The 20733-nt window shown below is 34.1% G+C and overlaps 1 protein-coding gene across 8 annotated transcripts in view; it reads right to left on the bottom strand.

Annotated features, from left to right (window-relative positions):
* Nucleotides 1-20733, bottom strand: part of PRKD1 (protein kinase D1) — a 335410-nt gene that overhangs the window by 71856 nt on the left and 242821 nt on the right. For 7 of the 8 annotated variants that reach the window (XR_014021650.1, XR_014021651.1, XM_081291749.1 and 4 more), the window contains 3 exons: nt 12590-12721; nt 11062-11222; nt 4290-4313 (listed from right to left, as the gene is read on the bottom strand). Coding sequence is in view for 6 of the 8 variants with exons in the window: in XM_081291749.1 (XP_081147875.1) it covers nt 4290-4313; nt 11062-11222; nt 12590-12721 (317 nt within the window). In the remaining 2 variants the exon portion in view is untranslated. The remainder of the gene's footprint in view (nt 1-4289; nt 4314-11061; nt 11223-12589; nt 12722-20733) is intronic. The other variant, XM_081291750.1, reaches the window with a different exon arrangement.

The raw sequence follows: 20733 nt of genomic DNA, 5'->3' as shown, positions 1-20733 counted from the left end.
GGCTCATATGAATAGTTTTACAGTATTTTATATAATATTGTCCTACAATAATTAATGGTGAACATGTAGAGTGGGTGTATATAGGTGTAATGTGTGTTTGTGGGTGTAATGTGCACATGTGTTTCTAAAACAAGTTAGTAAGACAAAAGACTAGATTTTAATAAAACTCAATTAAAAACAAGAGAGAAGAAAAGAGATTTTTTTTTTTCCTTTACCTATCTACCCTACAAAAAACTTTGGGTCTTAAAAACACAGGAAAACACCAATTTAATGAAATTCTATGACTCAGTGATATTTTCAGAGCAAGGCTACAGAAAAACAGATGTCACCAAAAATTGGGCTACTTCAAGAAAATCGTATCTTGATTCATTCTTCTAAATTTTGTCTCATCTTGCATTTCACAATATTTATTCTTAAAAGGATAAATAAATACCTCCCCTTTTCTTGTGAAGGGAGGGAGAAATTAATCTAATCAAATTGAGCCATATATCAAACAAATATGTCTAACAAATCGTGTAAAAGTAATATAGCTAAATATTTCTGAAAACATGAAAATTATTTTAGAAGCCAAATTATTCCTGATTTCTACAAGTCTAAATTATAAATAAAAATGCTAGTTTTCCATTCTGTCTTAATTTTTATGGGTATATATATTTCTGAATGCATAGAAACTCTCAAAGTGGACATGAGTAACCTTTATTTTTTAGTATTGAGCTAGGAGCTCAATATACCTAGTCAAGAATTAAAGGGTTTAAATCTGACTGGATCTGGCAAGACATTAGGGCATCAGTGAGAGCTCAGCAAGGGCCGGCTCTGTTTTGTGTCTTGTGGGAGTGTTATGAGGCCCTGGTACCTGCCTGTGGGATGTGTGGACCCTTTAGAGACTTTATTCAAAGATTCAGATGTTCCTTAAACCTATGTATTTTCTAAGTGTGGACAAGTAGTGTGTGATGTTCACACCCAAGTGAGGTTCATGTTCATATTTTTATTTGTATATAAGGAAATTTTTGTTCAGAGTATAAGTTAAAAATGTATGTACATTAACTGCCAGACCTGTTGCTTGAGATCAGGTCACAGCATATAACAGCAGACCTCCCAATCTTATTAATTTTACAGAAGGGCTCCTCTCCCACAAATTCAGTACTGCTCATACTTGCTAGTCAGGCAGTAGGGAAGTGCTGGTAAAGGAATTTCTTGGATATATTTCCTTACTGAAAGTGTACACTACTCAGGGTTGAATTTAATACAATCATAAAAAGAAATCTTGCAGTATCTGGCAGCTTTAGACATGCTGTCATGGTGCATATGTAAATGGAAAACTGATGTTTTAATTTAGATGAATCACCAGGATTCCTGGAACTCCAGAACACAAGAGGAACAGAGTCTGAACTTCTAGATAGACTTTTGCTACACTGGAAAATGTTCTGGAAAATATTGGCAGAAATATCATCATAGTTCCACTCAGGATTAGGAACAGCTTCTCTTTTCATTACTTGCTCATTTGAAAAGAATCAATGTTGACCATTATAAAGTGCATAAGGATCATATCCAATGATAGATGGATAATGTGATACTGGTGTTTATTTTTAAATAAATGAATACAGTAAGTGAATGAGTCAGTTTTAGGATAGATTTTGCATAAAAGCATGCACCCAAGAGTTTCTTTTAGCATAATGTTTATAATAAAGTAAATCTTTATAGAAATAACAGTTCATGGCAAATTATTATTTACAAAATATATATCCTGACATAAAAAGTTAAAGTTCATGTTGTCTAAATCTCACAAAAACAAAAGGATGTAAAAAGTGATTATATGAACTAGTAGACATAAGGAAAGCATGTAGAATGAAAAGTTCAATTCATATCCTAACAATCTGTGTAATATTGTGAATGTTAGAAATAAGCAGGTTAGGAGCACTGAACTGCACTAAAAATAAGTTCTCTGTAGAGCCCTGAAACCTCAAAGTTATATCAGTAGATGGATCCTGAAGGACATTTTAAAACATTTGAAGACAGGGAAGAATGATATTTTCTTGAGAAAAAAGGATCTTTTAAACTATTGGTAAAACCAGTGGTTGGGAAGAGTACAGGGAAATGGAAACTCTTCTTGCACTGCTGCCAGCAGAGTTATAAATGTAAAACTTCTACAACTTTTTGAAGAACTATTTATCAACAAGGTATACAACCCACTTATCTTTGAATAATATAACCTACCAAGTCATTCAAAAAATTCTTTTTTTAATATTTATTTTTAGTTGTAGTTAGATGCAATACCCTTATTTTATTTACTTTTATGTGGTGCTGGGGTCAAACCCAGGGTCTCGCACATGCTAGGCAAATGCTCTACAGCTGAGCCACACCCTCAGTTCCTATCAACAAATTCTTAATAAAAACTTTTAATATTTTCACAAATATGCAAAAATACAATGAGTATACTTATTTCAGCAGCATTTAAATTTCTTTAAATGGAAACAATCTAAGCAATAGGAAAAAATGATTAAGTAAACTAATGTATATCATTGCGATATCATATTAGGAAGCTTTCACAAAGACAAGCTAAACTGATTTCTTGATAGATTATCTATGCAAGCTCCCAGTGAGTAAATAACTTATCTGTTTTTGACTACTTCTGCATCATGGGTTTACAGAGTTAGAAGGGTTAACTGACTAGGACATGCTGATCATGGAGCAATGGCCAGGCTTATATAATAATCCTGATATTCACACAAGTATCTCTAAAGTGTTTCCCCGAAGGAAATTTGGTTAAACCTTTACGCATCATTGTCCTCGAAGACATTTATTAAACTTGTTATCTTCTTGAAAAATTAGATATAAATGAAATTCAAGAAAAATAACCTATGTAGAAAATGCATCTTAACTTCAACAGGAGCACTCCTATGCAGGCCTGGCTGCTTTTATCTTGTATAACTTCCAATGAAAATGAGACTACTCTTTATTTCTACTTTTCACAGTCTGTTTTTGATTGCAAAGTAGGAGGAGAAGGAAGTGAAAAATGGTTCCTGTCCTTCTTTAGCTTCATGTCCAAAGGAATATTTAATGGGAAAGATACGAATTTACATTGAAAATTATGTCTGGGAACCACCATAAAAAACAAACTTACAAGAATATTAAAAAATTACACTTACCTAGTTTTTTTTCTCACTGGAATTTTCTAAGTGGGGCACCTTTTAAATAAGGATAATTTTTCCAGAATAGGAATTTAATATTATTGAGACAAATTTCTTAGCTTAGGAATTATAAATGAATCATCAGTTTTATTTAAACCAGAAAATGTTCTGTTAGAATTACCATAATAAGACCATCTAAGAATGGGCACTAGTAACAGTATTTGAAATTTATATTTTCTTAAGGGAAAGCAACAGTATGTCAACCCTCAATTGGCCACAAATACTAAAATAAGGAATTGGACATTTACCAGCTAACTGATCAAAACAAGTCATCAGGGAAGAGGAGTGTTATGGGCTCTGCTTTAATAGTTAACCTAAATGTCTTTCCTCAACATTTAAGTTACTAATTGCTTAAGAGAGATAAAAGGTCAGCTTCCTTTTCTGGAAAGGGGAGCAGTTAAAATATTTTTGAAATGAATTTGTGTCGTTTCCATGTTTAATTTCTTTTGGGATTAGGAGCTTCATATTTCCACTTGCACAAGAATAGTTAATAGATCATCACAATACATAAGAACTAGAATATCCTTTCTTTCAAAAGAAAACTAAATTAGAAGCCGTAACTGGCAGTTATATTGATCGTCAGACAGTCCTTGTTTCTCCTCTTACTGTGCCAACCAAGACCCCCACGCATCTGGGGACAGTATCCCGACTTGCATGGTTCTGTGGTATCTGGGATCAGGACACCGTTCTAAAATGCATGAGTTTCAGTTAATATTGTGAAAGTTTACTGTATTCTGCTTTATTCTCATTTGTTCATTTTCACAGAAAAGACATTCATGCATGATATGCAGTTACATAATGGGAGAGCAAAATTTGACCTAAAAAAAATTAATTCTATTACTCCAATGACTGCATTGCTCTTTCTTTTCCAGAGGACAATGCAAAGTTAAAGAATACAAGCAAAGACAAAAAAAAAAAAAAAAAAAAAAAAAAAAAAAAAAAAAAAACCTATGGTGTTCTAGAGTTCAATGGGTTGAATTCTGAGCTAAACTCTGACCACATTATTCTCATTGAGTCAATGCAGACAGCAATATAATATTTTAATGTTATTTTGATAAGAGTGTGATGTATATTCCTAGTGCCAGGTAGCTTAGTACCTACCTCAAAGCCAGGACTCACAGGAGACTTAAACATGAAGTTGTAAGAGCAAAGGTGCAGAATAAAGGGAGAGAAAGACAGGAAAACAATGTTATTGAAAGAAAGTAATGCATACTATTCAATAATGTTTGATATAGGTGAATTTTCAAGGAAAAGCAAAACATTATACCACACAGTCTTCATGTTCACACCCCATCTAAGTTGGAAAGTATTTTTAAAATTTAAAAGAAACTATTGATACTAACTCATTAATTGCAAAAGCACTGCTGTTGTGAGCTGGTAGAGGTTAAAAAAAAAAAGACTTGATATGGTCTCAGTGATGAAAGATGGTTCTTACACCTTCTTCAAAATAAATTATATTCAGAATGAAGCATTTTTGACCTTTAAGTGAAAGATTAGGTTTTCTGCACAATAATCCATCCTCTCAAAGGGAAAAGAAAGAAAAAGGTCATCAAAGTAATCAAATGTGACATAGTTGTTATCTGCCTGCAGGCAAGAATAAGCTGATGAATAATCATTATCAGTTAGTGGTTCGGGAAGTCCAGTAGTAAGAGTTTTAGTTAAGATTACTCAGAATGTTTTTCAAGAGGAGAAAGAGTACCAATGGAAAGTAGAAGATAAAGCTTGAATAAGCAGACAGCACTTACATGGTGATTTATATTGAATATATTCCTTTTTTATCTTTGTTTTCTCAAACTTTTCCGCAGCTCTATCTGATAACCAGAAACCAAATCAAAACTAAAATATGGTTGATTCTTTTTTAAAAAAAAATGCATAATGTTTTGCAATCAGTGATTTTTCCAGTGTTGAGTAAATTACTGTGCATTCAGAAAAACTTTATTATTTGTTTTCTGAATCCCTATGTACTTATTTGTAATCTACAGCTAACCCATTTTGTTAAGACTTTGAGAGTTGTATACATTTACAGTGAGGTTCTGCCAAGGTTAATTGTTATCCAGTACTATTTGCAAATGTTTTTGAATTGACAAAAAGTATATGCAGAACTCAAAGGCAACAACTAAAGATTTGAATACAGACCCAAACTTGACCTTTGAGAAAAATTTAAAACATAGGTATTCTTATAGGACAGAAATCAATCCAGTTTCTCAATTTCCAAAGCAAAGAGTATCCTTACTATCTACATATCTAGTATACAAAGCTCAGGATTTTCCACCAGTGAGATTCCTGAAGTCCTATTTACTCTGGGTTTTTGTCAGAATTCACCTTCAGCTAAGGGCTATTTAGCTCATTGTGGGTGACAATGGACTATGCAATATGCATTAATTCATTGGTTTCTCTAAATTATCACTTCCCAAGGTGCATTTTTCCCACAAGATATTATAGATTTTATGAGCCACAAGGATTCCATACTTGAGTCAGCATAGGAACACTGATTTCATAACTGCAAGCCAGCTTAGATTATGCCAGCTCATATACTTCCTTCAACTATGCTCAATAACTGCAGTGGTGTATAATAGCTGACTGACCAAGAGGCATTTCCCAATCTCATTTGACCAAGATTTGTTTGTTTGTTTCCAGAATGTTTTATGGGACTGTTATTTATTTATTTATTTACAAATAAACAATCCTCTTTTCATCTGGCTACCAAATTAGAATCACCAGATATGTCTATAGATCATCAAGGAAAAGAAAGCCACCTATTCCACTAGTAGGTAGCTGTAACATTATGCAATAGTTCTATTTTTATTTTGTTTTTCCCTTTAAGAAAAATCATATGAATTACAGTGTTACATCTGTGGTGAAAACTACTATGGAAAACAATGTAAAGTCTACATATTCCAGAAAGCTGTTGCACATTACTTTTGATTTAGCACTGAAAGACTTCATTCCTGATTACTGAATAATATCAGTTTTAGAACTCCATTTTCTTTTAATTCACTGAAAGGAATCTCAGAACTTAATTAGTTTTTCTGATGTGACATTTCATTCTTTGTTCACATGACCTGCCTGTCATGGAGAAATCCAATGACTTTATAATTTGCTATTTGGATAACCAGTGGTATTATTATTGTAAGATAATATTGTTGAGATATATTTCATTTAAAATATATAAAGTTTTAGGCATAAAGCTTGATGAGGTTTTGCACATACACACCCATGTAACCTCTTCCTAGATCAAGATGGAGCAAAATTCTAGCCTCCTAGATGGCTCACTTCTGAAACCTCCCAGTTGGCACTCCCTAAGAGGAACCATAATTCTGATGTGTTTCAACATTAATTAGTTTTGTGTGGTTTGAATCTCATCCATTGAATTCCTAAGTATGTACTCATTTGTGTGTGACTCCTTTCTTTAAATATTATTTTGTGATATTCATCCATGCAATTGAGTGAAACACTAATTCATTAATTTCACTGCTCTATCATCCATATATTCCATCGTATGACTACACCAGTTTGTTTCCAGTTTTTAGCTATTATGAACAAAGATGTTAAAACCATGTTTGTGACATGTCTTTCTGTGCATCTGTCTATGACATTTCTCTTAAACATATGTGCCTAAAGGTGGAACTGCTGAATCACATGGTATGTTTATGTACAGCTTAAGAAGAAAACTGCCAGCCAGTTTTCCAAAGTTGTTGAGACCATTTACATTCCCAGGAGTACTCTGTGTAAATTTCAGTTGCTCTGCATCTTTACCAATACTTGTTATTGTTTTTTTCAACGTTAGATATTCTGGTGTGATCCGATTTCATTATAGACTTAACTTTAATTCCTCAATAACTAATGATGTCAATCACATTTTTATATTTACTGTCGATTTTCCCCTGTAAAGTGCTGTTGAAGTATTTTGCTACATTTTCAATAGGATAGGCTGCCTTGCAACTTTTTTGTAAATGTTCTTTATACACTCTGGAAATGAGCAAGTACAGCATGAGAAATACTATATTTGTGTTTACACTCTCCTAATAGTATTTTGATTAAATTAATTCTTAATTTTAATGATACCAAATTAAACTTTTTCCTTTGTTTTCAGCTATTTAATCCTGTTTAAAAAGGATATTTCTATTCTGACGTCTTGATTTATTCTCCTATTATTTCCTAGAAGTTTTCAATCAACTAGAATTGACTTTGTTTATACTATAAAGTAGGCATAAACATTCATATTTTCCATGTACAAATCTAATTGGTCCTAAATATTTGTTGAAAAGACCATCCTCATCTAACAGCAGTTCTACCCCAGGTAAAAATCAGTTGGCCGGAATGTGCATGCGGGTTCTGGATTCTATTTCACTCGTTAATTTTTTTGTCCCTATGTAATACCACATTGACTCAGCACTTTATACTGGAACTTTATGTCATACTATCTTGTCTTAGTGTGGCTTTATGTTTGGCAACCCTCCAATTGTGTTCTACAACACAGCACTATTGACAGTTAAAGCTGGATAATTCATTGTGGGAGGCTGCCCTGTATGTTGGCTTTTCTGTGACTGATTGCTTTGGTTGCTCTTACTTTCCTTTTAATAGTTTTTTGTGCTGTCCTGTCATATTTTATTCAGATTTTATAATTGTTGCTGTTGGGACAATGGATGTGATATACGATTTTCCTTTATACTAGGGGCAAAAGTTCTGCATCAGGTTCTGAACATTTTGCCTAAGATTAAGTCTCAAAAGCTTATCTCAATTGGTTTTCACTCTTTTTAAATATTATAGGAATTATGGAAGTAAAAATTAAAAGATGGCTAAAGCAAAGAGAAATGATAGGATCACTTAATCCCTACTTCTACAGATGTCCCATTCATAAAATTGATACAATCTTGATAAGTATACCTAAAAATAAAGGTACAATATATTAGTGTATCTTCCTTAAGGATGTATTGAGATTTTCTTTTGTTTCCTTCTAATACTGGTGATTTTTACAAAAAGAATTACATTCCCAAAGAGCTGTTATATGATAAATTGACTAAATTTTGGATTTCCTTAGAAGATGGATTGCTTTATGGTTTCCATAAAGGATACAGTTTACTGCTAAAGTTGATGACAGATAAAGCTTGTCATATGATCTATGTTATAGTTTTTCTATGTTAGCATTATAGAAATCTGAGATTCAATTTATGTGTCAAAATTGGATAAATTAATAAAATAGCAATGTCTTACTCTATATGTAAAATAGATTTTATAGTCAATATAGGAAATTATGTCAGAAAATTTCATTTCTTATATTTGAGAAAGAATTTACACATTTATCAGTCTTAAACAATTGATGGCCTACCAGCATTAGTGAGAAATACTAATCTTCAAATAGGTCATCATCTTTTTCAGAAATGAAAATATTATTTAGTATATAGAGAGTCAAAGATTTTACTATTGTTGCCATAATATTACCTCTTACCAGACATGCACTACAACAACTTTTAGACTATAGTTAGTGGCCACTTATATCTTTATTAGGGCTGAAATGAGGACATATTCATTGCACTCCAAGCATGCGTGGATAGATAACAGGGTGGTTTTGTCCCTTCAGAAAGTACTCAAGAAATAATGGGAACAAAAGTAATAGGAAAATAGGTGTCACACTTAGTGTTTCCTACTTTCTTGGAAATTGCATAAAAAAAGACACTTAGACACTCCATAGGGCCCAAAAGGCTTTGATGCATGTAAAACATTAGCTTAAGAGCCAATATGTCAAGAGTATCCCAAACATTTCCAAGAGCATTTTCTCATTTAAAGTTTACGAAAAGGACATTTTATACAAGCTTATGAAAGCTTATGATACCAGTATTTTTCAAAGTATCATAGCCTCAGCAATTCCTCACATCATAAAAAATCTCATTTTATCACAACTTTACAAGCATTTGACAAAATGCTTAAAATATGATGTTTAAAAATACATTTTAAGCATTCTATTTCAAAATTTTTTCATTCATCAGTGAAACACTAATGAATTTCAACATTTTATGTAAAATAGAGCTTGTAATCAAGTAATTCAAATAATTAAATAATTATTTAATTTGGTTAAATAAAGCAATTAGATAATTTAATTTGAAGATACAAAAATTTGTCTTAAAGATGATAGTTACATAACCTAAATTACATTTACATATAAATTATATATTTATATTTATACATTTTGACTTGATTATTAGTCAATTTACACTTATAAAACCTAAATTACACACATGTGATGTCTGAACTACATATATACATAAGCACATGTGTATATATAAATGTGTATACATGCATGTGTTCAGGCATATATACTGTAGAACTGAGATAAGATAAAAAGAAATGATACTTAGCATTAATTATCTAGATTTTAATCTATTCTGATAATGAAGACTAGAGCTTCAGATTTCTTATAAGGTTTTAATTTTTAAAAAATTTCTTGGTAAAATTGAAAAAAAAGACATAATTAGTTTTCAATTTTGTTTCATTAACTTGTTTTAAAATGTCTATCTTATACATTATAACTCTCCAGGACTAAATTTAAAAGCAAAATTAACTGCTGTAAATTGCAAAATCATCACTTGCAAAATTCAAACTCAGAGAACTTCTGATCTGGGAAGGTAAAATGACAGCTATTATGAAAAATAAATTTTGATATAATTCTTTTAGACAGGATATTATTTCTTCCAATTACAAAAAATTATAAATAATATATAACCAGATACATACATTCTGAATAACTACAAAAATATATTCTTCTGACTATTGATGGGATTTGATACCCATCTTCCCAGAATAGGTTCACTTAAAGAAGGGTCAAAAGTATGTGAGGCTTCCATCAACAAAGCCCAAGGATATGTAGTTTTTCTCTGGACAAAAATAAGCATTCATTAAAAAATATCTAGTTTGTTATACAATAAAATCTAAGTGATATAAGGATCAGAATAAGATATTTTCCACACAATGAAGCAATTCATACAATTTCTTATAGATGTCTTCAAAATTTATTCCCTCTCTTAACTTCAAGAGAGACTTAAGCTAAAAGCTACATGTTTTAGTAATTTTTAAATTTTTTCTCTCTGATTTTGACAATTTTAATAAGTTCTTGTAATAGCCATTGGAGGACAGGGGAAGTAAATTTGGGAAATTTAAAGCCTTAAACCATTACCTCATTTCAGAATAATGTGTTTTGTTTTAAATAATTAATGTAATAATCAAAAATTTTATTTTGTTTTGAATGCCTAGAAAATCTAAATTTAACTTTCTTAAATTATATCCTATCTGATTCAAATGTATGATATGTCAAGGTCATTGTACTGTCATGTGTAACTAATTAAAACAAATTTAAAAAAGAGCACTTAACCTATATCCCTAAGATATTTTAGAGCTAACAGAAATATATAAACTATTAAGTGTCTGTTTAAACTCACACATATACTAGTAATGCCAAGCAATAAGATGTCAATGTTTTCATAAAAGCAAATTTCAAATTTTCTCCCAAAATTAACATTCAGCTATGCCACAAATGAATAATCTATAGAGAAGAACATCTTTCATCTCTGGTTTCCAAATTTTGACAAAGTATGTTTTGCAACATAAACACATTAGTTCATGCTGCTCTGGCCCTATGACCATGATAAAACCTCACATATTTTATAATTTCACTAAAACTCAGATAAAAGCAAACTCCAAGCTGTTGGCTATTTCATGAAGCATTGACCAATCTATAGTATAGGCCCTGAAGAAACAGAGCCATTAACACCCTGGCTGTGTCCTCCGTCTCAGCACACTGTCTTGGATTGACACTGTTATCACAATGTCCCACAAATTTCTCGTGTAAATGGGGAAATGGATAAACAGGAGGACATACCAGAAGGGGCTCATCAGGGGCACTGGTAGAGAGCTCAGCAGAGGATGTGCGGATGGTGCTGAGCCCAGTGAGGGAAACATTTGAGAGCCTTCTCCGCCTCACACCACTGCAATTGTTGGGAATTTTAAATGCACATCTCTTATGGTAATTCAGACCACATCCTGGAAAGAAAACATAAAAATAGCTTTTGTTCAACTATAAATTAAAAGCTGTTCCATTAGTTGTAAATTAGAAATTTATCAAAATAGCGCAGCTTCTGTTTTTCTTAATGCTATTTAGAAATTCAGATTTTCTTCTGAGACTTCTGATTTTTCTCCCCAATTTGTGAATGGACTGTGAATTCTGATTTTATTGGACAAGATCAGCAACTCCCCTGCTTATCATTTTTTTTAATGTTTTGCAATATAATGAATCTGAACATTGAGAAATCCAGCATCAATACTGAGAGTTGATTATCTCAGCCCCTTTTAGCTGCCTGCCCCAAGTTCAAATGCGGGTGGACACACAGAGGAAAAATTAATCACAATATATTATAATTTTAGGACTACAATGATTTGCACTTTAGTTCTATAACTTGCTTTTTTCTACCTGACCTTGAACAAATTACTTCACCTCAATTTCACTGTCTGTGAAATGGAGATAATAATAACTGCCTTGTAGAATTATTAAGAAAATATGTAAAATGCTTCACATGCTGGTTTCCACATGGTGGGTGATTGATAATTGGAAGCATATTTTCCCACTAAGGGAAGTATCATTTTCCTTTCAATATTTCTTCTATTCATATTCCCCATGCAGCTGGCATCCATGACTCAGAATTTTTCACGTATCACAGAGCAGGCAGACAATTTTTCACAAAACACACTTTGGATAGAGTTTCTTCTAGATCACTGTCTAAACTGCCCTCCTCACAGACAAAATTTAAATAGTTGTGGAGCATTTATTTTTATGTAAAATCTCAAAGCCTTGGTCATATTGGCCAAGGTTCAAAAAGCTCTATCTTCCCCAAATCCACAGGAAACAGAGGATGAGTGGTTAAGGTATTAAGATGTTATCATGGTATCCAGTTACTCTGAACTGTGTAGTTCAAGAAGTTCTTTCCACAGGGTATGATAAAACTGGGCACTGGTATAAGAACTCAGGTTTTAGTTCCAATCTATCCAATTTGATAGCAGGGTGACCTTGCACAGTTTGGTTAAACTTCTGAATCTCTGCTCATTTCAATGTTTGCTCTTCCAATTTTTGGCTTCCTTAACATGCAAATTTTACTTTAGTTTGTTGCTAAAAGATCCAATAAAATATAGGGAAGAAATATTTCCACACCATACAGGGGGAAAGATGTTCCCAGATTAAGCCAGGTATATTAAAGACAGGGATATTTAAAAAAAAATGAACAAAACAGACTTCATTTACCCCCAAAATATTTGGAGAACACTTCTGAGGGACAGAAGACACTATTGTAGAGGGCACAGAATAAGAAGATAGCTCTAGCATGCATTCAACTTGGTGGGGAAAGAAAACAAATTACCTTCACATTTAAGGCCTTGACGCACCAGCCCCCACAGCATTTCTCCACAGTGATCACAGAAGGCTGGAGCTCTGTATGAATGAACAAAGAGAGCATGGGGACGAATCTGAAAGTCTTCAAAGGTGGCGGAAGCTGTAGAAAAAGTAACATTGAAAAAGAAATTGAATGGGCCCGCAAATAATAATTATGCAAGGTGTAAGGAGCATCTGCCCTAGATAGGCTGGGACACATTAAGTTGCTGGCTATAAGGAACAGCAACCATTGAATGCTTAATCATGTCTGCTTGCAGTTGATAAAGAGCTATAAGGGGCACTAGCCATAGGCATGCTTAGCAATCACTGGTTCCAATTGGTAGGGAGCATAGCTCCATGGACAAATGCAAAGAACAAGCTCACTTGCAATTACATCACCTCACTGGACATAACCAATGAACACTGACTTTCACTGGATGTAACCAATCACCAACTTATACCACCAACTTGGAACTGTATTTAAATTGCTGGTCCTGCCACATTTAAGAATTTTGCTCCAAAGACCTCAGTGAGACTGGCCGCCTTGCTGTCCATCCCTGGACTGATTCCACCATTCCCTGATGTCCAGCCATCAGCTGGAGAGAACCACCAGACAAGGACAACGTTTGCTCTTTGGCTCAGAAAAGTCGTGTGGCATCGGAGGTATTTTGGGGCTCGTGGTTGTCCTAGGATTGTGGGATTTACTTATAGTGTTTATTTAGTGTGCACTGAATGCTAGTTGGGGTGCTTCTGCACACCCAACAATTTTTGCATTAATTGTTTATATTTGATGATTGGTGCAATCAAATATACCCTTGCACTTAAAGATAATCCACCTCCAGTAATAATTAATAGGGCAGTTCCCAACACAAGGTCATAAGAATGCCAAGTATGAACACAGCACTAGGCAAAGGTAGAGAAGTTAAGAAGTAACAAGGCTTCTAATTTCAGCCATTTGATTTTATTCTTCCCAGCCACAGTTTTACAGGTGGTGGCACAGCAACTTCTCTCGTCTCCTCTTGCTATTTGACAAATTTTCAGGCTACTTTGAAAATAGTTAAAATGCCAGGAGAAAGAATAACTGGAAAGATGAGTCAACTCGATTTACAAAGATCTGATAGTTGAAAATATTTTGGTTTTTCTTTCCAAATGACTAAGAAATATGAATAAGGAAGGGCTGATGAACTGGATTCAGACACATCTGAAAATAATGTATTTGAGTAGAACCATGAAGAGGGTAATTAGAGGGCAGGTACAATCGGGAGACATAAGAAATCTGAACAGCCTCTTTTTAGAGGGATAGAACTGTTTGAATTCTTGGACAATAAAGCCAAGCATTAAACCCATGACCTATCTATAAGAAACCTTGCAGCTTCTTTATCCACATGCCAAACAGAGGGATTTAATACATGTACTGATAAACTGTGGGCCACTCTTCGAAATAACACTCAGTAACCTACCTTCATGCCTTTAGGCACTTTTTGTTATTTCGTATTGTTCCATATTCCTCTGGTATTTAAATAGAACACTGAAACCCATTTATTTAATTTATACTTTTCTACATAATATATTTATTATATTATAGAAGTGGCTTATGCTTTTCATGATTGTTCAAATAGAAAAGTATAAAGAATTGAAAGTGAAAGAGCAGCCCTTCCTCTCATAGTTCTAAGGGATAGGCGTGGATCTTTCTGGACCAATTTGCATGCAGAAGCCTGATGCTGGGGCTGCACAGTGTGGTGTGCAGTGTGCCCACTGGCAGTAGAAGAGATGGATGAAACATTGCTACTGCATGAGTGACACTGTACTTCATCATCAACAGCCTCAACTTCTCATACATAAAACGAGAAGATTTGGGCTGACCATAACTTCTCTAGGCCCCAAAGCTGAAACTTCCACGAATGTTATAACAGAACCATGTGCGCTTCATTTACAATTTTATTCCAAGAGAATTATTGGGAAAAAACAATTCTACTTTCCTTTCTCTTCCTCCTCAATTGAAATAAGCTTGGGAAATTGCATATTATATTTCCAACTTCTAGATTAACAGTATTATAAATAATGCTTGTTCTAAGAAAATCAGCAGAACAGGTATGGTTTGGTCAATTATCTACTTGGGTGGTTTCGGCAAAATTTGTGTAATTTATGGAATGCTAAATTCTCTTTAAAACTGATCCTTCAAACACATATACAAAATCTGTTCTTAAAATATCAAGGAAAATTTAATACTTTGTGCTAACCATTAACTCCTAACTTCTCCCCTCATCCTTAAAATCACCTCTCAGGACCAAACAACTATGACAATACTATGACAGTAATTAGTTGAATAATTATTGTAGTTTTCAAAGGAACACTAGAATGTGACAATACAAATACCATGCTGCATTCCAACATTTTTGGAATTAATCAGGAAGAATATAAATAATTAAACTGAAGATTTTCAATGACACCCCCCCCCCGTCCAATTTCTGTCAGGTAAATTTGTTTTTTCTTTTTTTTTTTTTGAAGGGGATTAACATTCATAAGCAGTTAGCACCCTTGACTTATGTTGAAATGCCATGTTTCTAAAGTTCAATTTTAATATTCTCCTGTTAATTTTAGAATAATTAAATACATTTTTAAAATAAAACTACCAAGTGTGGTGAGGTTTTACATCCATTTGAAATCAAAGCACAACATCCATTCATTATGAATTTACCTGTTCTGCACCCTGGGGGAAATCAGCATTAGCTGAGTATATGCATGCCGTCTTGCCTAATCACAAAATTGCACTTCAGAGATAATCACTTAGCACAGGAAAACAAAGTGAATGCTGTAATTCCATTTCATTTAAGTTCGGGAATCAAAATGGACAGATAAGAATAGGAATATTAAAGTGTCTTAGAGATTCCAAGAAGGGAACAATGTGCTATCTGTCAGTCTGTCATAATCAATCAGCCAACCTAAATTAAAACCATATGACAGGGCAACAAACTAAACACAATGGGCCCCTTATACTGGTATTTGTGTCTCTTTGATTTGCTCTATTCACAGCCTATTGTTATACTCCAGTGTGCAGGAGAGGAGAAAATGACATGCTTTCCTTAGTCACTGAGCATTTGAAACAGGTAATTGAGCCCAAAACCCTAATATAATCAGTAGTTCTTTTAAGGTACATTATAAATTGTTGCACAAAATGGAGTAAACTTGTTAGCAGTACAGAAGAAATGAGGCTTCCAAAACAAAATAAATATTCTCTGGAGGTCAAAATTATTTGCATAATAAAATAAAATAACACCAGATCTTCCAAGATTTTCAGTAACTTACTTCTTTTCACTGGTCATTTGGGCAGTTTGAGAGAAACATTAACTCTTTCTGGCAATGACAAGTGCGACTGGTGTAACAGAAAGATGCTTCTGTAAGCATCACCCCATTCAATACTCCACAAGCAATCTAGGAGGTAGATATCATTACCCCAGTTTTACAGAAGAGAAAAATGAGATGCAGAAATTAAGTCATCATGCTGGGAAACAGAATCTGGACTCTGCCAGTCCTGACACCAGAGTCACACACTCTTCTAAACTACTGTGACTCAAATGGTTGTATTTATTTGACCATTAAAACATTATAGATTATAAGGTGTGATTTTATTTTATGGATATCTTAGAAAGATTTTTACAAACATTTCAGTTAAGTATAACATATTGCCTATTGTACCATGTGTCCTCACATCAAAGATGTTAAAAATTCTGGGTTTTGAGAAAATGAGAGATCCCACAAAATAAGGTATGGAAAGATATTATTTCAGTTCAAGATAAATTCTTAAAATATACATCCAGCTATATTCCACATTTATACCCCTCCCCTAAAATCAACTGGGAATTAATTTTTTACAAAAACGAAAGTTAATACACACTTTATAGCCAGTTGGCACTCTATGTCCACAGCATAACCAGGGTTGCCACCTTGAACTGGTAAATCTGGCCCAAAGCAAAATATTTTGAAGTTTTTCAAAGCTCTGAAACCTTGTTGTGGAAATATTTGTTTTTGCCATAGAAACTAGAATACTGAAAGTACCTTTCAGAAACCAGTCTTCCCACACAAATTCACATATGCAATGTTTTAAGATATTCTGTGGATAAAAACCCATATCTGCTTTAGCCTACTATGGTTCATCTGCATTCACACAAAGACCTCAACACAAATCATTTGCTATTGCATAAGAGCTCTCACTAGTGAAATGACATTCATAATCAGTTTATTGCATTTGTAAATATCTAAAATTACCAAGAAGTTATTTATATAAGGCACCTATTCTTCTGTAACTTACACCTACACTCATAGTTCTAAAACCCAGCCTCAAAGGCATTTTCTTGTCTTTCTAAGTCAACTCAGGTAGGCCAACAAGTCCTAATAACTTCAAGCATAGAGGTAATTTGTATCATGTTTACTTAATCTATGAAGATATGCTAGGTAATGCAGCATATGTTGGGAAGAGAAGAGTGACTAAGGAATGTGCTGTTGAAGGTTCAAAGTCAAAATGAAAATGACACAGTCCCATAAATAATAATATAAAATGCAGAATGGAAACAGCAGCAGAAAGGTGGCTGAGTGGGTGGGGGTCTGTTAGGGAACACTTTATTGAGGTGGGGTACTTACTGTACAGAATCTCAAAGGGTGAAAAGTGTTTTGAAAGTGGACAAAGGGATAAAGAGGAACCATCTTTAAATAGTCTCATTTTATTTTGTTATGGATAATTTATAGGATTGTTTAAATGTTTCTTTATAATTTTTATGGCATCTTGATACCTCACCTTTGGTGCACCATCAGGAGAGTCAGCAAGAGTGCCTCACACTGTCCAAGAGGCATGTGATCAACTCTGTGTGATCAGAGCCTAGGTATATGACATGCTTATAGGATTGAGTATGCACACATCTACAAGTCCTCCTCATTACTGAATACACATACCAGGAGGCTGGTACTGTTTTCTTGCACTAGTCACAGTCTCTCTAGGCCACCCTGTATCATATTTTCCCTTCATGTAACCATTGTTCAAATTAACTTATATTTCCGATTTTTGCTATATCTGGAAAAATCTAGAGTTGGGAAGACCCCATAGCTTTCCAACAACAAGAACATTTAATGGATTCTTGTTGAAATACTTGCAACAGTACCTTTAAGAGATGGTTGGAGAAACAATGAACGGAATCTCCAGATGTTTGACTGAACATCTTTCCAGAAATGCATTAGTGAGGTACATTGGTGGGAACTTGGGGAGGGACTGTGGATATATCAACCCAGAGATCATAGCAGTCAAGAGAAAAAACACAAAACGTTTTTAAATATGTTGATCAGACAGCTCAGAGAGTTCTGGGAAATTGTAAGTGTGTGGCCAAAGACATAGAAAGATAGATAGATAGATAGACAGACAGATAGATAGATAGTCAGTCTCCAAGAGGAATAAAAAAGGTCTCACAAGCCAGACTGATCACATAGTAAAAAGTTATCCTAATAAGCAAAAAGCAGGGTAGTAACCAGATACAGAGATATAAGTGTCCCAAGAACTCTCAGCAGGTTCATTTTCTGAAAGGGAGCATACCCATCAGAGGAGGGGCAGCATGGAGTCAGGCTGAATGCACAGAAATGGCCCTAACCAGAGACCCACTGATGGAAGGCTCCTAGAAGAAAGAAGGGAAAGGCATAGGCTCAGAAAAAGCTACAACAGAATGAAAGGCTTCCAGCTGAGAAAAAGTTAGGAAGAGAGAGGCCTGGCTCGATGCAAACAGAGACAGAAAAAGCCCAATAGTTTCTTTTCTATTTTTTCTAACAAGGTAGACAGACCATTTTTAAACTAAAAATAAGAAAAAAAGAATGCTCAGAAAGAAAATGAAAAGGGGTGAATGAACAGTCCTAAGAACAGTCCTATTCTTCTGTAAGAATAAAAAGTATTTTAGTAAGAATGGAGAAGTTTAGTAGGAGAATAATGAAGAGATTTAGGCCTCCTGAATATCAAAATATTCTATAAAATTATGAATTTAATAATAATTGGTGGCCATTAAGATGAGGTGGTAGGGAGATATCACTAGGAGGACAGAATTGGTAACCCAGAAATCTATCCTACACATGAATTTAAAGTACAATCAGTGCCAGAGGTAAATATCATCTAAAATATAATTCAAATAAGTAACAATTAGCACCCTGAAGGAAAATATAGTGTGGAATTGTACTAATTATCAAATGACAAAAATTTTAGATATTCAAACCACGTTAAAAGTAGAAGGAAAAAGTGAACAGTTATCAAGTTTCTGAATGGAAAACTACTTAGAAAACAACAGAAGTTTGTAAATCTGCAAAGTGATGAAAGAAATCAAATAAGAAAGATCCATCAGACTGATATGTAGCAGGCATCATAAGTTCAATGGCCCACGAACCATATAACAGCCTCTTTTACTTAGTATAGTTACAGCAGGTTTATTTATAATAATTATATGTTCCAGGTCACAGAAAGCTAATTATATTTAATGCTTTCAGGTATATAGAACATAATTGCTAACATTCAAGGAGTGATCCCTATGCAATGTTAGGTACTAGCCTGGGTTCCATTACAAAAATTAAGAAAGTGAATATTCCTGTTCAGAAAGAAAGAAATTCCCTTTCTCCTTTCCTTCATTCCTTTCTCTTTCTCTTTCTTCCATCCTTTATTTCTTTCTTAAATCAGAGGTAAGATGGATAGAAGGAGTGCTTTATCATAGGGCTAAAACCCCATTCAAGAAGTAGTTTAGGATCCACTTATGTATCCAGAGAGCTGTAATTAACACGAGAGATTCTTTCTTTCTTTCTCAGGAAACTGAACTCTGTGGCTGAAAAAGCTTTCTAGGGTAAATGGGTTAATATGGACAATTATTATTTGCCAATTAAAATAAAAAATTTAAAAATAGCTACATAACAGAACTCTATATAACTAAAGCAAGACAAGTATAAAATGGAATTATTTTATGCCATCCCTCTCCATTCAGAGAGGCTGGCCAAAAACAATCCTTTGGCATACCTTTTGCTCCAACCATTCCCGGCATGTGCTTCCCTGAGTTCCACACAAATCCTTGCTTCTGTTTTGCACCCCATGTGTAGCTAATTCCCAAACACCCCATACCTCAGCTCAGTGTCACAGGCACTGGGAAGACCCCTGGGATATACCCATCCTCATTTGAGGTAAACTGTCCTCTTCTCTGTTCTATAGCTTTCTGGGCACACTTCTATCATGAGGTGCATTAGTATACTGCCACCCCTTGCTGATCTGTTCACACCTGACAGAATAGATTGCTGGAGGATGCAGACCACCACTTCTCTGAGCATATATGCACATACTAAAGTGACCAGTTAATACTCATGGTAGAATGAAGCAAGCCATGCCTTTAAAACTCATGCTATTCAGCTAAATTATAAGTTTCCACTTGTCATTGAATCCTAACAATCTGAAAATACAGTGTTTAAGTTCAAAATCAAAGTTCATCTGAATCATAATTCAGATGACATTTTAAAAGGCTTCTAGGAATGCTTTCCAGAGATGTCCTCACAAGTGCCTTTTGAGTCAAAAGGCAGTATGATGTAGGTAAAGATGAAAAGCATAGACACAGTGCCAGAGCAGACCTGAGCTCTAATCCTGTTCATAGCAAATGGGTGATCATGCATAAGTGACTTCACCTCTCTGAGCCTCTGTCTCCCTCCCAGAAAAGCTTGCCTAGTGAAACTCACCCTGTTAGAACATAAAAGAGAACACAAAATTGGACTTATAGGAGAATCTATCATCAAAAGTTTTTAGCAAAATGTTTAAGAATATGGACTTTGAAGTCAGAAAGACTTAAGATTTAATCCCAGTTGTTTATTAATATTATTTATAATAATTACTGTCATGATCATCAATATTACCATAGGGGAATACTGCCTTTAAGTTTATTACCAATCCAGGACACTTAAAAACTAAGGGTTTTCAAAACTATCATTTGTTCCCTCTAGTAACTATAAAGAGTATCTTTCCTCTCCAAAGGAAATTGCTTTTCTATCTACTGTTCTGGTTAACACTAATTAAATGGAGCTCAGTCTATAGGGCTGTGTCTAGTTCCTTCCTTAAAATGAATCAATTAACAGCTGGGAATT

Source organism: Spermophilus citellus (assembly GCF_964194105.1).
Source record: "Spermophilus citellus genome assembly, chromosome: 4".
NCBI classification, from domain to species: domain Eukaryota; kingdom Metazoa; phylum Chordata; class Mammalia; order Rodentia; family Sciuridae; genus Spermophilus; species Spermophilus citellus.
The sequence above is the reverse complement of the archived record's forward strand: the minus strand, read 5'-3'. Positions and strand labels throughout refer to the sequence as shown.